At 56.8% G+C, this 15,185-nt stretch overlaps 2 protein-coding genes across 3 annotated transcripts; one reads left to right on the forward strand and one right to left on the reverse strand.

Moving 5' to 3' along the window:
• The first annotated feature begins 4,044 nt into the window (after nucleotides 1-4,044).
• Nucleotides 4,045-11,981, forward strand: CHRM4 (cholinergic receptor muscarinic 4). The gene is made up of 2 exons (XM_053560059.1): nucleotides 4,045-4,315; nucleotides 9,371-11,981. The coding sequence occupies exon 2, from the start codon at nucleotides 9,398-9,400 to the stop codon at nucleotides 10,832-10,834; it is 1,437 nt and encodes a 478-aa protein (XP_053416034.1). The 5' UTR covers nucleotides 4,045-4,315; nucleotides 9,371-9,397; the 3' UTR covers nucleotides 10,835-11,981.
• A 129-nt stretch (nucleotides 11,982-12,110) lies between these two features.
• MDK (midkine) lies at nucleotides 12,111-15,038 on the reverse strand. Of its 2 annotated transcripts, none has more exons than XM_053560061.1 (5): nucleotides 14,869-15,038; nucleotides 13,910-13,986; nucleotides 13,601-13,768; nucleotides 13,317-13,478; nucleotides 12,111-12,471 (listed from the first exon to the last, which is right to left on the reverse strand). In XM_053560061.1, exons 2-5 carry the CDS (start codon nucleotides 13,983-13,985, stop codon nucleotides 12,446-12,448), a joined length of 432 nt encoding a protein of 143 aa, XP_053416036.1. In that variant the 5' UTR covers nucleotide 13,986; nucleotides 14,869-15,038; the 3' UTR covers nucleotides 12,111-12,445. The 2 variants fall into 2 exon arrangements, with proteins under 2 accessions (XP_053416036.1, XP_053416035.1); XM_053560060.1 differs by lacking the exon at nucleotides 14,869-15,038 and adding an exon at nucleotides 14,296-14,402.
• Nucleotides 15,039-15,185: the final 147 nt, after the last annotated feature.

Consider the following 15,185-nt stretch of genomic DNA (forward strand, 5'->3'; position numbering starts at 1 on the left):
CCTGCAGCAAATACTTGAGTTTTTTGTTTTAGAGACAAGAGTCTCACTTTGTTACCCTTGGTAGAGTGCTGTGGTGTCACAGCTCACAGCAACCTGCAGCTCTTGGACTTAGGCAATTCTCTTGCCTCAGCCTCCTGAGCAGCTGGGACTGCACCCACCACAAACCCGGCTATTTTTTTTTTTTTTTTTTTTTGCGGTTTGGCCTGGTCCGAGTTCGAACTTGCCACCTTTGGTATATGGGGCCAGTGCCCTACTCACTGAGCCATAGGCATTGCCCGTACTTGAGTATTTTTTGTATGCCCAGCACTGCCCCTACTGCTGTGGGACATGCAGAATTACAGGTTCTGCTCCAACAGAAACAAAATCAAAAGATCAATTGCAAACAAGTAATACTAAACTTGAAGAGTTATGTAGTTAGGAATGCTTTAATTTTTTTTTTGAGGCAGAGTCTCACTCTGTCACCCTAGGTAGAATACCATGATATCATAACTCACAGCAGCCTCAAACTCTTGGGCTCAAGCAATCCTTTTTTCTCTGCCTCCCAAATAGCTGGGACAACAAGCACCCAGCACAATGTTCAGCTAATTTTTTTTTTTCTGTTTTTAGTGAAAACAAGGGTCTGGCTCTTGATCAGGCTGGTCTCAAACTCCTGAGCTCAAGGGATCCATCCACTTCAGCCTCCCAGAGTGCTGGGATTATAGGCGTGGGCCACTGTGCTTGGCCGGAATGCCCTAATTTTCTAGAAAATTACACTATAACAGTGGATTCTGAACTAAAAAACACATCAGCTAGTTGTGACTTTAGGCAAGGCCACTTGCCCTTTCTGGGCTTCACTTTCCCATGTTACAATTCAGGGTCTGTACTATACAACCTCCAGAAAGTTACGTCTTGCTACACCAGGAATCACTGGAGCTCGGGTAGCACAGGAGTGCTTAGAGCAGGCTTCCCTTAAGAGGAAGAAGCTAAGAAGGGAGCCCCACTGCAATCTGTGTCTTCTACCCAAATACTCTTGCCACAGTAAGAGAAAGTAATTCCTTGGTCTAACAATGGAGACTATTAATATGCTGAGTGTAAACTGCATTCCAAGGTCTCAGTTTGTGTTATCACTGAGTGCCATGGCATCATAACTCACAGCAACCTTATACTCTGGGCTCAAGCAATCCTCCTGTCTCAGCTTCCTGAGTAGCTGGAATTACAAGCACCTGCTACAACACCCACCTAGTTTTTTTATTTTTAGGAGAGACAGGGTCTTGGTCTTGCCTTGCTCAGACTGGTCCTGAACTCTCCTGAGCTCAGGTGATTCATCTGCCTTGGCCTCCCAGAGTGCTAGGATTACAGGGGTGAGGGGGTGAGCCACTGCATCTAGCTTGTGTTATCTCTCTGTCTCCTTTTTTTTTTTTTTTGAAACAGAGTCACTATGTCATCCTTGGTAGAGTGCTTAGTGTCACAGCTCACAACAACCTCAAACTCTTGGGCTTAAGTGTTTCTCTTGTCTCAGCCTCCAGTAGCTGGGACTACAGGCACCTACCACAATGCCTGGCTATTTTTTTGTTGTAGTTGTCACTGTTTTTTGGCAGACCCTGGGCTAGTTTTGAACCTGCCAGCCCTGGTATATGTGGCTGATGCCCTAGCCACTGAGCTCAAACACAGGCACTGAACCCTGTGTTCTCTCTCTTAATCTCCCTCTAAACCTTCTGAGATGCTTAGTACTGTTAACTCTCATATCACACTACACTAATAGTGTCAAGATTTGAACCCAGATACTATATGATTTCAGAGCACACCCTGTAGCCACTGTAATTTCACTTATGGAAGGAAGAAAAAGTGTAGGAAAAACAGAATAGGACTTGTTCTGTTGCTTTGGAGGGAAAGGCTAGGTGAGAACCTCATGGATGAGGTGGTCCTGCTTGGCCCTGCTCTGCTCTCTGGCTGAGGATGGACCCAGCCCCTCCCTACTGGAGGCCCTTGTCAACATCATTCCCTTAGCCCTCAACCAGTGATAGAGCCTCTCTGATTGTAAAACCTTTTCAGGGCCCCTGGACAGATTGGCAATCACTTTTGGCGATGAAGAAGGTTCAGAGAAGATAGGCTCAGAGAAGTTCTGTGACTTGTCTATGGACTTTGCTGAATCAAAGACAAAAAGCAGAGAAACAAAACCAAGTCTCCTGGATCCCAACTCAGCTTTCCAGGTTCCACTGTGGATGTTGACATTGAGGGGTTGGGAAGGGTTGTCAAAAGCCCCACCCCCTAGCAGTGAGGTGGAAAAACTAAAGTGGCTTTGTCTGACAGCTTCTGGAAGAGCTCAAGTCAGTGGTTAGAGGCATTTCTGGTTTGTGTGGCCTCCAGTACTTGGCCTTGTGAATTTCCCCACTGACTATTTTAAGGAACACACATACACTTCATCTCTCCTAGCAGCACCATCCTCTCCTGGACCCTAGAAAAGGTATGACAAAATGCAGCAAGAACAGACTGTCCTAGCCTGGCGTGGTGGCGTGCACCTGTAGTCCCAGCTACTTGGGAAGCTGAGGCAAGAGAATCGCCTAAGCCCAGGAGTTGGAGGTTGCTGTGAGCAGTGTGACGCCACAGCACTCTACTGAGGGTGACAAAATAAGACTCTGTCTCTCCAAAAAAAAAACAAACAAGAACAGATGTCCATCTAATTGCCTTTGAACCAACTTTCCTCACCTGTGAAATGGGGCAAGAACAACACTTCTTTCACCCTCAGTTATGAGGATCATGTCAGACCAGACCACTCCTGTAAAGCAAGATAGCTGCTCACTCCAGCCCAGCCATCCGACTCCAGCCATGAAGTTCCTAACTCAGATTAGCCCCATCTCAGCACTCTGAGCACTGGGGACCCAACCCAAGCCTCCCCATTAGGCATGGAGAACCCCACACTGAAGCCCCCGCCCCCGCAGCACTAGCTCTTGCTCCCCTGCCCCTTCTCTACCAGGAAGTTTATTGTCCACCCTGGTCTCCACCGCCCCACCCCCATCCCCGCCCTTTGACGGCCTTGAGAGAGACTGGAGAAAGAGCGGGACTTGAGTTGTTTTCCCAAGAGAAGGAATCAGCAGTCTTAAGAGTTAATCGAATGTTTGCGCTGAGTTTGGGGTGACAGGCCTCGGGCCCGGGGCGCGGGGGGTGCGGATCCAACGCTGGAAGTGCTGTCTCAGAGGGAGTCAGAGCTCGCGCGGGTCAGGCTAAGCCGCGGCGGGGGCGGAGCTCTCCGAGGTGCTGAAGCCATCCCACTTTCACCTTGCGCAGACAAGGCCCGGCGTCCGTACTCTCGGACTGGTGCGGTCCTCAGAGACCTCTGGGACTGGAGGATCACTCACTATGGTCTCATCCCGGGCTCCTCCCCAGGTGACCTTGGGCACCTTGCTTTCCCTCACAGGCAGCGGTAAACTCACTCTCCAGGCCAAATGGGAGGTACGTCCCATCCTGGGCCTGGGAGGTGGTGTGCGCCCCTATCTGGATCAGGAGAACCGAGCATGTGGGGTGTCGTGTGTGCGATAGGCGGGCTCTTCTGTCCCAGGCCGACCCCACCGGGCTCTTCCTCCGGGCTTCCTCGGGCCCCGACGGCGCCCCTCTTCGTTGGCTGCTGTGTGGCCAAGACATAGCCCCAGGCTGGAAATTCCCAACCCTCTGCCCCGACGGAACAGTGGTGAAGGAGCCCACCCCACCCACCCATAACCTCCTACTGGGTTTTGCGTCTCCGCGGTCAAACCTCGAGCCGGGACCCGTAGGGACGTGAGGTCCTGGACAGGGCCCCGGAAACACCTCGGGGTCCCGGGTGCGTGGTCAGGGCGGAGGCGGGAGCTCAGCCAGACCCGGTTGCCAGCTCCCTCCCCAGCCCGCGAGGGGGCGCCGCGTCCCCATGACAACGCGGACACCCCCACCCCCTGGAGGGCAGCGCCCCCTGCTAATCTGCACCAGCGACTGTGGGCGGTGCCCTCACAGTGCCAGAGCTGGGAACTACCGGCCGCCTTCAGGTACCGGCGCTAGCCTCTGGGGTCTCCGACGCCCCGGGTGGTGACCCCCGCGCGTCGCTGCTTGGTGACCGGCCCCGGGCGGGCGGCGCGGCCCCACCACGATTGGCTGCTTCCCCGTGACATCACGCGGCTCGGGGAAAAGTGCGAGCGTGAGCGCGAGTCGGAGCCACAGCGCCCGGAGCTGCGGGCGGAGCAGGGGCCGCCCCTTGGCACCCCGTCCCCGCCCCCGACCCACCGCCCGGCCGCCCGCCCCGCAGGCCCGCTGGGCCTCCCTTTTGTCCCGCCGTCTGTCCGGCGCAAGGAGAGCGGGGCAGAGACAGAGGGTAAGTGACTCTGCGGCGGCGCGGGGGCGGGGGGCTCGGTTGGAAGAGAAAGACGCGGGTCTCTGGGATCCTCTGAGGCTCCCCAGAGATGGGCCCTACTGGGCCTGGGCACCAGACTCCTTCAGGGGGGGAACGCGTTTGGGACTGGGCACCAGACTCCTTCAGGATAGAGAGCGGTGCTGGGAGCAGCAGAGGGCCCGGGAGTGGGGGACCCCGCTGGGAGAAAGGCCCGGGGGTCCCTCAGAGGCTTCTCCAGGTGGTGAAGCGATGGTCGGGAGGTCGCGGGTGGGGAGTTCCTGGTCACAGACCCCACGGAGCCTAGAGCAGCCGTCGGGGGTGAGACCCCGCACTCCAGCCTTCCCACTGGCAGCTCTGCAGGGCGCCAGGCACTGGAGCCTCAAAGAGCCTTTTTCCCGCCCGTCTCCCCGCCCTCCCTCCCTCTCTCCCCGGAGCTGCCAGCCCACTCCGGCCCTTAGAGTCCTCCACCAACGACCTTGAGCCCCGACGGAAAGCACCCCTGCCCATTGACAGCACCCCTCCCCCACTCCAGGACTACCCCCCGCTGTCGCCAGTGCTCAGAGACAGGGATATCCAGCTTGTCCAAGCCCTCCACTCCCAGTCTCGGCCCCGCCGTGGAAGTGCCGGCCACAATATCTGTGCCCAATCTCCTGCGTCCCTCTTCCTCCCCTGAACTCTGGAATCGCTTTAGCCCCAGGGACAAATCTAGGGGCCACAGTCTGATCGGAGCCCTGGAGGGAACGCCTAAAAACCAAGAACCTACACCCCAAACCACCCCACAGGCAACCGAAGCACCCCCTCTAGTCTTGTCCGCGGAAGGGAGTGGTCGAGGACCCGGGAAAGCACGGTACCCACGCCCAGAAGCTGCAGAAACTGCGTGCGAGAGGGTTAGCGGGAGGGAGGGCTGGGCCCCCAGAGGACCAGGGCCCCCTCCACTGCCGCGGAGACATGGAGGAGCCTCCAGATGGGCCCAGGAGTAAGCGCGAACCCGGCCATCGACCCGGCTTGACCCCAGTGTGAGAAAACGGGTGCGCTGTTTGGCCGCTGGGGCTAGACAATGCCTCTGGGGGAGAGCGCCGGCGAAGAGTGAGGAGGGAGAATCTTAACTCGCCTGACCCAACCTCGTCCGGCCTCTGCATTATGGGTGTACTGCAGGTGCCCCCCTCTCCGGGAGACCGGACAGCTTTGGGCGATAACGCGTGCAGAATCAAGCTGGGTGTCCCTCAAGGCCCCTTTGGGCAACTGTCGCAGCGACCCTTGACAGAAGTCAGTCCGAGGCTGGGACTCTGCTCTCCATCTCTAAGGACGTGGACACCTCCGGGTGCCTGGCCAAGACGGTGTCCCAAAGTCAGGGGGCCCATCGCAGCTCGTAGTGTAAGGCCTCCTCGTCCTGCGTGCGACCTTTCCCCACCGCCAGCCGCGATCCGGACGCCGACTCGTGGTCCGACCCTCTCCACATTTAGGCACACAGCTAAGGTCTGGGCTTCGTCCGTCTCCCGGCTGGGACGCTTGAAATGTGACAGGTTACTCACTGTCGACCCTGCATTTGCTCATGTACACAAGTGCATAGGTCCAGAGACACCGAAACCGTGTGCATCCTCCGGCCACAGCACCCAGGCACGCACACGCATGCACATGCACGTGTCCACATGGCGCGGCATGCTCACGCGCTCACGGGCGCACTGGTATCCAGGCGTGGCCGTGCGCACACACACGCACATGCAGACAGCTACTAGCGTCTACTCACGCTCCCCCGTAATCACACACAAACAGAACTCACACTCGCGTTCCCGCCCACACGTTGCTCGCCGGGTGCCGGGTGCCGGGTGGAATCTGGGCACCCTTAACGTTCTCACCCTTGAACCCCACGCCAAGCCTAGGACAGTTCCGGAGCGTTGTCTGGAGGCCTGGAAGAACGCTCCCACGTCCCTCCCTCAGGAGGCCCTATCTGGGGGCTTCTGTGTGTTTGCAGTCGCGTGGGAGTTGAGGGCTGTGGCGAACGGCGGTCTCAAGCTCTAGCTCCGGAGTGGGCACCCGGGGACCGACATTGCCATCTAGCGGTGCGACAGACTCAGGTGGAGACTGCTCGCTTGCCCAAATCCCAGGCGGGCCTGGATTCCAGGGGAAACTGGCCAGAGGGACCTGTAGGAAAGTCTGCGGTTGACCCAGAGGGGTCCAGAGAGACTACTGGGGCGGAGTCGGGGAGACACTGAGCCTTGCTCTGTCTGCTCTGGAGGCTCCCTCCTCCCTCAAACAGGCCGAGAGCAGGGCTAAAACACCAGCCATCTGATTGTCCCTGCTGAAGGGACAAGTGGTCTCTTGTCTTCCGGGAAAACTTAAGTGGGAGAGCCAGCAGGAATGGGAGGGCACCCAATGCAAGCCACTTAATGGTCCCCAGCTGCATGATTTTGGGGGCAAAGTAGAACACAAGCTTTCTCTGAGCAGAAGCACCTTGAGTTGGGAAGGCTGCTCCCTGGTTCTAATCCTGCCTCTGGGATGACTTTGGGCGAGTTAATTAGTATTATCCTCATCTTAAGAGGATATTTACATGTGTTAAATGCGGATACTAATAGTACCTGCCTTTTTTTTGGCTGTTGTAAGGATTAAACCAGATAATCTATATCAAAGGCTCAGAGAGATTCCTGACTCATAGTTAACAGTCAATAAACAAGAGCTATTATGTTTTCTTATTTAGCTCCCTTAGATGATTTGTTATCCCTGGCCTGTGTCCTGGCCCTGCATGGCAAAGGGTGAGAAATTCCTTGAGGCTGGCTGACTGATCTCTCCTGCCTGCCTTCTCCCTGCCTCTGTGTGTGTGTGTGTGTGTGTGTGTGTGTGTCCTAGGTAGGGGGAGGCCAGCTTCTCAATTTGGGGGGCTACTGTCATCCCAGCTCAGAGAGTGATACTGCCTTCCACTTCAGTGGCTCTCAGAGCTGAATAGAGCTGTCAGAGACCCTGAGAGAGGGTGGTGTCTGGTCTTTGCCCTTGACTCATTGTATGACCTTGGAGGTGGCACCACTTGGTCTCAGCCTCTCACACTATGAACCAAGTATTTAAAACTGGGAACTTGAACTATCAAGCTGGGTCTATGTCTAAGATGGTGGAGTTGGGGGACTGGGGTTAGACTTGGGGAGTCACCCTGGCACTTGGCTCCAGCCTCCTGTGCATTTTCATGTTTAGGTGTGGGGGTGAGTTGGCGTGTTGATCCCTGTAGCTGCTATGGAGGCTATCCTGGGACAAAATCCTGTCTATTTTGCAAATGAGAAGGAGGTGCTGGAAGGTAAGATGGCTTGTATCAGGCCACAGGATGAGAGCCCAGGTTGCTGGTTCGTGCTTCTTCCTCCACATGGACTGCAGGGCCCTCTCTGTCACACACAGACGCACAGTGCTGCGTATGTATGCGACCATGCCTGATGGGCTGGCGTGGCTATGATGGGCCCGTGTGCGTATGTGGAGCGGGGTGTGTGTTGGCGGGTGTGAAGGAGGCTGAGCTGAGCGGCTGCCCTGGCACCAAGTGCTGGCGTGGGCCTCCCTCACATGTAGGGAAGAGGAAGAGGGGCAGGAGAGCTGGAGGAGAGCCTAGGTGGGAGGGAGGGCAGGCTTGGAGAGGGGCCTTGTGCTTAGGACCCCAGCTGAGGAAGGCAGGGTCTTGCTCAGGAGCTGACCACAGGCTCCTAGGCAGCCTTTCTCTGCACTCTGGGATAATCCTTTCACAGGGGGTTCTTAATCAGGCCTCAGGGGTCTCAGCCCCCAGTAGCTGATAGTCTCCAGCTGTCCCTGTACCCCACCCCCCCAAAACCCCAGTCCCATGCTGGGGCTGGACCTGAGGGCTCAGGAAAAGGGCTGCCACAGTGGCAGATACCTCCCTAAGCTGCTCCTGCAAGGCACTTTCTTCCCTGTCCTTGAGATGCCAGCTCCATGCCCACCCCCTCTGCTCCTTTGGGAAGCCTCCCTGGTGGATCATGGATAACTGGCTCTGTAGTTCTTTGCCCTCTCCCTGCTAGAACCCTTGTCTGGTTACTGCTTTCCTGACACATTCCCCACCAATTTGTCCCCACCAACAACATGGTGTCAATCTCTGGAACCTTAAGTTATTTAACATTTCTATGCCTCAGTTTCCTTATCTGTAAGTACTTAAAAAATAGCAATATCTACCTCATAGGTTTGTTTTTGTCTTTTTTTTTTTTATTGGCCAGGGCTGGGTTTGAACCCACCACCTCTGGCATATGGGACCGGCACCCTACTCCTTGAGCCACAGGCACCACCCATACCTCATAGGTTTGTTTTGAGGATGAAATGAGTTAATGCTATAAAAAAATGACACAAGTACCTGCTACTTAATAGGTACATGATAGCTGCTAATAGATACTCTGGTACCATGGTCTTTGTCTCCAGAGTCTTTTGTAGGGACTGGAGAGCAAGTCCTCTGTGAATGTGTTGAGAATTGACAGAGTAGATGAATGGATGGCCACCTCTCCTCAGTGCCCATATGCTGGGGGCCTTTGGGACCACCTGTCCCCTCTGCCTCCCTTGGCTTCCCTGGGTTCCACCCATGCTGGCCTCTGTTCAGGCCTTACACATGCCTCAGGGCCTTTGCTCTTGCCATTGCCCTTGGCTGGACCACTCTGCAGATTTTCATGTAGCCATCTCCTTATCCAGATGACTGGGTACATGAGGCCTTCCTTCCCTGATCACACAGCAAGGAGGCATCCCTGCTCCATCTTCTGACTCATTCAGCTGTCACCCTGCCTTATTTCTTTCTAGTGCTCTTTTTGTTGTGCACGTGTTTGCACATCTCTTGCCACGAGATGGGGACCATGTGTATCTCATGCACTTCTCCAGCCCGGGTACCTATAGCAGTGCTTGGCACATAGTGGGCCCTCAATAAATGTCGAATGAATGATCAAATAAGGGAAAATGAGATAGAGTTCTCTCATGTCAGATGATTTTCCTCTGTCACCTTGACCTCAGTCTACCTGCACGGTGCCCCTCTGTCCTCTTCAACAGTTCACTCCTTTTCTCTCCTTCCTCCTCCAGAAGCTGCTGCCCACCACACTGACCAACATGGCCAACGTCACACCAGTCAACGGCAGCTCAGGCAATCAGTCCGTGCGTCTGGTCACATCAACCCACAACCGCTATGAGACAGTGGAGATGGTATTCATTGCCACCGTGACAGGCTCCCTGAGCCTGGTAACTGTTGTAGGCAACATCCTGGTGATGCTGTCTATCAAGGTCAACAGGCAGCTGCAGACAGTTAACAACTACTTCCTATTCAGCCTGGCCTGTGCTGATCTCATCATAGGCGCTTTCTCTATGAACCTCTACACCGTGTATATTATCAAGGGCTACTGGCCCCTGGGCGCTGTGGTCTGTGACTTGTGGCTAGCCCTGGACTATGTGGTGAGCAATGCCTCAGTCATGAACCTTCTCATTATCAGCTTTGACCGTTACTTTTGCGTCACCAAGCCCCTCACCTACCCTGCCCGCCGTACCACCAAGATGGCAGGCCTCATGATTGCCGCTGCCTGGGTCCTGTCCTTCGTGCTCTGGGCACCTGCCATCTTGTTCTGGCAGTTCGTGGTGGGCAAGCGGACAGTGCCTGACAACCAGTGCTTCATCCAGTTCCTATCCAACCCAGCTGTGACCTTTGGCACAGCCATTGCTGCCTTCTACCTGCCTGTGGTCATCATGACGGTGCTCTATATTCACATCTCCCTGGCCAGTCGCAGCCGAGTCCACAAGCACCGACCCGAAGGCTCAAAGGAGAAGAAGGCCAAGACCTTGGCCTTCCTCAAGAGCCCTCTGATGAAGCAGAGCATCAAGAAACCCCCACCAGGAGACGCTGCTCGAGAAGAGCTACGCAACGGGAAGCTGGAAGAGGCCCCTCCACCGGCCCTGCCCCCCCCACCACGCCCAGTGGCCGAAAAGGACACGTCCAATGAATCCAGCTCAGGTAGTGCCACACAGAACACCAAGGAGCGACCACCCACAGAGCTGTCGACCACAGAGGCCACCACGCCTGCCATGTCCGCCCCTCCCCTGCAGCCAAGGGCCCTCAACCCAGCCTCAAAATGGTCCAAGATCCAGATTGTGACGAAGCAGACAGGCAATGAGTGTGTCACAGCCATCGAGATAGTGCCTGCCACACCAGCTGGCATGCGTCCTGCGGCCAACGTGGCCCGCAAGTTTGCCAGCATTGCTCGCAATCAGGTGCGAAAGAAGCGGCAGATGGCGGCCCGGGAGCGCAAGGTGACCCGGACCATCTTTGCCATTCTGCTAGCCTTCATCCTCACCTGGACGCCCTACAACGTCATGGTCCTGGTGAACACCTTCTGCCAGAGCTGCATACCTGACACGGTGTGGTCTATTGGCTACTGGCTCTGCTACGTGAACAGCACTATCAACCCTGCCTGCTATGCTCTCTGCAATGCCACCTTTAAAAAGACCTTCCGGCACCTGCTGCTGTGCCAATATCGTAACATTGGCACTGCCAGGTAGGCAACAGGGGTGCCCTAGGAGGTGCTGGTATTGCGTGTGTGTGCTGGGGGACCACATGGCTCACAGGCTGTCAGAAGAGTTGGAGGCACCATTCCATGTTCATGTTTGCCGAAGAGGAGAACCGAGGCCCAGTGAGGCTCAGGAAGAAGCTCTGGATGGATTCAGAGACTAGATCTCTGCTCAGGCTTAGGCGGCTCTGCATTGGGACCACCTAGCCCATTTGTTGCCCTGCTTTAGGGAGCTGGGGGCACTGGCCTGCCTGGGCACCTGCTCCACTGTGACTAGCCATCAGCATAGCTGAAAGAATGGACGTGGAGGGCTGAAGCCCAGGGGCTCCTTGGAAGGAGCAAAGGGACCAGTGCTTGGGGAAGGAGACTGAGGAAGGGAATGGAAGGGTGGGATCCCTCATTCTGCTGTAATTGGTGCTTTTGCCCCCTGCACCCCGCATGTAGACTCAGCCCCCTCTCCCTGAATCCCATTCCAGGGCAGAAACCTCTTGCTGTAGCTACTCAGCTAGGCTCTGGGTGGATGGGTGCATGGGTGGGCTTGCTGAAGGCCAGGCAGAATGGGCTCGGCTCCCAAATCCCCTGCAGCACTGCCCTTATCACCTGAGGATGGTGCATGTGGTAGGTCAGGGACTCACACGCCAAAACCGAGGTTTAGCCTTCTGCAGTTCTGGGCTGAGCTAAGCATGGTCCACCTTGTTCTGAAGGTCCCCCTCCAACAGAGGGGCTTGTCCCAGATCACATGTCAAGTCAGGGTAGGGACATGGTGGGCAGTGTTCCAAATCACCCTCTTCCTCCTCAAACCTCTCCCACATGGATCTGTGCTGGGTGGAGGTGGCTGGGTCACAGGGCTAGAGGAAAATGGTAGAGAGCCATTGTGCAGGCTTCAGTGACAGTAAGGGGCAATGAGCCTCCATACCTACACTCCCCAGTGGGCAGAACCTTCCTGATCATTAATGGGCTGGACCAAAAGACCTTTGACTGGGTGTGACAGAGATGGGCACTGTCAGCTCCAGTGAGTCATTGGTTTCCCTTCCTCAGCCCTGGTGTGGTCCCTGGGAGAGAGGAAGGCTGAATGGCTTAGGGACTTGATGGGGGGGCACCCTTTTTGGGCCCTGGAAGAAATTTTCATAAATGTTCTGCTTTTTCCATGAGCTCTGGGGGCACTCACCACCAGCTCCCAACCCCCCCTAAACCCACTAGTCCCTACAGTCTCATCTTTCTCCCCAAGTTCCCACCCTCAAACAAATTTCCACAGCAAACTCCCTGGGAAGGGGATTTTATATATTAAAAAAGAAAAGCTTTTATTGGGAAAAGAAGTTGGTTTATTTGTTTCTTGGTAATGGCATAATTGTGGGGAAGAACAAAAGGAGATACTGGGAACCAATCCCTTTGGGGAGGGGGGCTCAAGCTTCCCAGAATCCCTTGTGCCTCCCCACTATGGGCACTTGGGCTGGGGTTGAGGGAGCAAGCAGAAAGAGGCAGGGCATGATTGATAAAGCTAACGAGTAGACAAAAGGCACTGGTAGGTCATAACTTGAGCCTGTGGCGGGGAGGACACAGGCCAGACCCCAGGGAAAGCCAGGGTGGCATCCAGGCCTGGCTTCTAGTCCTTTCCCTTCCCTTTCTTGGCTGTAAAACAAGAAAAAAACACCACATTAGCAGTTAGGGGGGCCCAGTAGAGACCTCCACTACACAAACACACACATATAAGAAAGAGAAGAGCATTCTACCCCCGAGTGGTTTTTGATCAGCTGACCCGGAAGCAGGTGGGATAGGGCAACTATTATGACACTGACACCTCCAAATTCATACTTTCACATGACATCAGAAAATCTTGGGCGGTGCCTGTGGCTCAAAGGAGTAGGGTGCCGGCCCCATATGCCTGAGGTGGTGGGTTCAAACCCAGCCCCGGCCAAAAACTGCAAAAAAATAATAATAAAATAAAATAAAGATCTTTAAAAAAAGAAAATCTTCAAGTTTCCAGCCCCAGTCCTGGTTACAACTTGCTGAATAGCCTCAGGCCCCTCACCTGAGAGGTGGGCAGATTCACCTTTACTCAGTTGGCCTCTCTCAGCTGAGTCAGGAATGAGCTAAGAGAGGCAGTGGGGACCCTCTGAGGAGTCCTTCCTATTCTAGAAAGAGCAGAGGAGACCAATAGCTCTCTCGGGCTAGACCAGGGCTAGACCAGGGCAAGCCCTTCAAGGACGATTTCTCTGGATCTTAAGACAAATGCCTCAACAGAAGAGTTAGTTTGTTCCTACTCCAGCCAGAGAGGCTTTATCTCCTGAGCACCCTCTTGTGGACCACCCTCACCTATGAGCCCACCTCTAAGATTTTTCTACAGACAGGGACAATGATTAGAGTGATGTCAAGAAGTCACTGGCTAGGACCCAAAACTTCAGGTTTAACCATTCCTCTTTACAGGTGGGGGACAGCCCTTCGTGACAACCCCACCCGTGCTCTACTTCTCTGACCTTTGGTCTTGGCTTTGGTCTTGGGGGTGCAGGGCTTGGTCACGCGGATGGTCTCCTGGCACTGGGCATTGTAGCGTGCCTTCTTCAGGGTGCCTTGGCGGACTTTGGTGCCTGTGCCCCCGTCACACGCCCCCCAGCTCTCAAACTTGTACTTGCAGTCGGCTGGCGAAAGAGTGGCCCCAGGGTCAGAGCTGGGCGGCCTGCGGCGCCTCCCTCCCCATGTCCGCCCAAGTTTCCGTGAGAATGTGCCCGTTCTCCTGCACTCCGCCTGAGTCCCACCTCACCTCCAAACTCCTTTTTCCAGTTGCAGGGCACCCTGCACCGGCTGCGCTGAGTCTGGGTCCCGCAGGTGCCCTCGCGGAACCCCACGCCGCAGTCCTTGCTGCTGGGGGTGCAGGGCCCCCAGGTCCACTCCGCGCACTCGCTCCCCGGGCCGCCCTTCTTCACCTTGTCTACAAAGCGTGTGGAACAGAGTTCAGAACCCGAGGCGGGGTGCGGGGAGACTCCCTGGGTACCGCCTTCCTGGGGTTTCGAGCTTGGGGCCTCACTTGCCCGTCCCCAGCCCTCCTCAGTCAGTTCCCCCGCCCAATCACCTTTCTTTTTGGCCACAGCGGAGGTGAGCGCCAGCAGGGCGAAGAGGGCGAGGAGGAAGAAGCCTCGGTGCTGCATCCTGGGGGGAGAGCACAGGTCAGAGTCCCTCGTCCGTCCCCTTCCCCACTGGGGGCCGCGTGTCTGGACTTCCCACCCCACCCTGCCCATTTTCCAGGCCCAAGAGTCGGACAGCTAAAGGGAAGCCGTGGGAGGACTTGGAGACAGCCCCTCGCCGCTCGTAGGGGCGCCCCGCCGGGAGGTGTCTTCCTGGGGGATGCCCACAGCCCAAGACACGGCTCAGCCCCCCACCCCTGCCTCCAGGCCCGGGTCGGCAGCAGCCGCGCGGGCGAGGGGCAGCCGCGCGCCCTCCACCGCCCCGCGCGCTCACTCGCTCGCTGCCCGAGCTGCTTCGCTCCCTCCCGCGCCGGGCCCGTCCCGCTCCGGCCGCCGCGGCCCCTTTTGTCTCCAGAACCGGTCTGAGCCGGTCACATGGGCCCCCGCCCCTTCTCCGCCCCCCATCCCAGGACTGGCCTGCCCCGCCCCCTCCCCTAAACCCGCGCCGCCCCTCGACCCGGGCGTCCCCGCCTCCGCCCCGCGCCCCCAGCGCTTTAGCTCTGGCCTCCTGGCGTCTATCCTCGCACCCGCGGCTCGCCTCGCCGGTGCCCTATGCTCTTGGGACCTAGGCTCTACCGGCGGTCCATCCTCTGAACACAACTTTCCTGGGCCCAGGCTTCCCTCCCGCCTCAGCACACGCTTCCCTCGGCCCAATCTTGGGCTCCCCTAGCCCCCGCCCTCTGTCCGCGTCCTGGACTGATCCCTTTCCCCGAAGACCTCGGCGGCCTGGGCAGCTCTTGGGCCACAGCTCCCTTTGCCTGCCGCGCAGACTTTGATGGGCATGAGGGGGACGGAGACGCGGCGAGTCACAGGCCCAGCGCCCGCAAGCCTTTGGTGTCTGTCTTACCCCGTCGGGGCCTCGCGCCACCTTCCACGGCCTGCTCTGCCCCTCACTGTTCCTTTTGCCCGAGCGAAGGAGCACCGGCCCCCGCCACCGGTCGTTGCATCCAGTGGGCAGGGAGGTGCTCTGCTGTGTTGGGGGGAGCCTGGGACCGGGAGCCCCGGAGAAGGCGGGGGCGTGGGGTGGGGTTGCGGAGGGCACTAGCGCCTTTCTTGGAGGGCGGCGGGGGGCGTGGGGTAGGAGGAGCCCGCGGCTTGAAATGGGTGAAGCTTGGAGACGGAAAAAGCCATCTGAGAAGTTCCAGACCTGGTCTCGCTGGCGGC

The sequence above is a fragment of the Nycticebus coucang genome, chromosome 14, assembly GCF_027406575.1.
Source record: "Nycticebus coucang isolate mNycCou1 chromosome 14, mNycCou1.pri, whole genome shotgun sequence".
In the NCBI taxonomy this organism is placed as follows: domain Eukaryota; kingdom Metazoa; phylum Chordata; class Mammalia; order Primates; family Lorisidae; genus Nycticebus; species Nycticebus coucang.

Coding starts and splice junctions, on each gene's coding strand:
- CHRM4 (XM_053560059.1), top strand. CDS start 9,398: ATGGCCAACGTCACACCAGTCAACGGCAGCTCAGGCAATCAGTCCGTG.
- MDK (XM_053560061.1), bottom strand. CDS start 13,985: ATGCAGCACCGAGGCTTCTTCCTCCTCGCCCTCTTCGCCCTGCTGGCG. Junction 13,479..13,600: donor CTGGAAAAAGGAGTTTGGAG/GTGAGGTGGGAC, acceptor CTCTTTCGCCAG/CCGACTGCAAGTACAAGTTT. Junction 12,472..13,316: donor GACCAAAGCCAAGACCAAAG/GTCAGAGAAGTA, acceptor CTTGTTTTACAG/CCAAGAAAGGGAAGGGAAAG.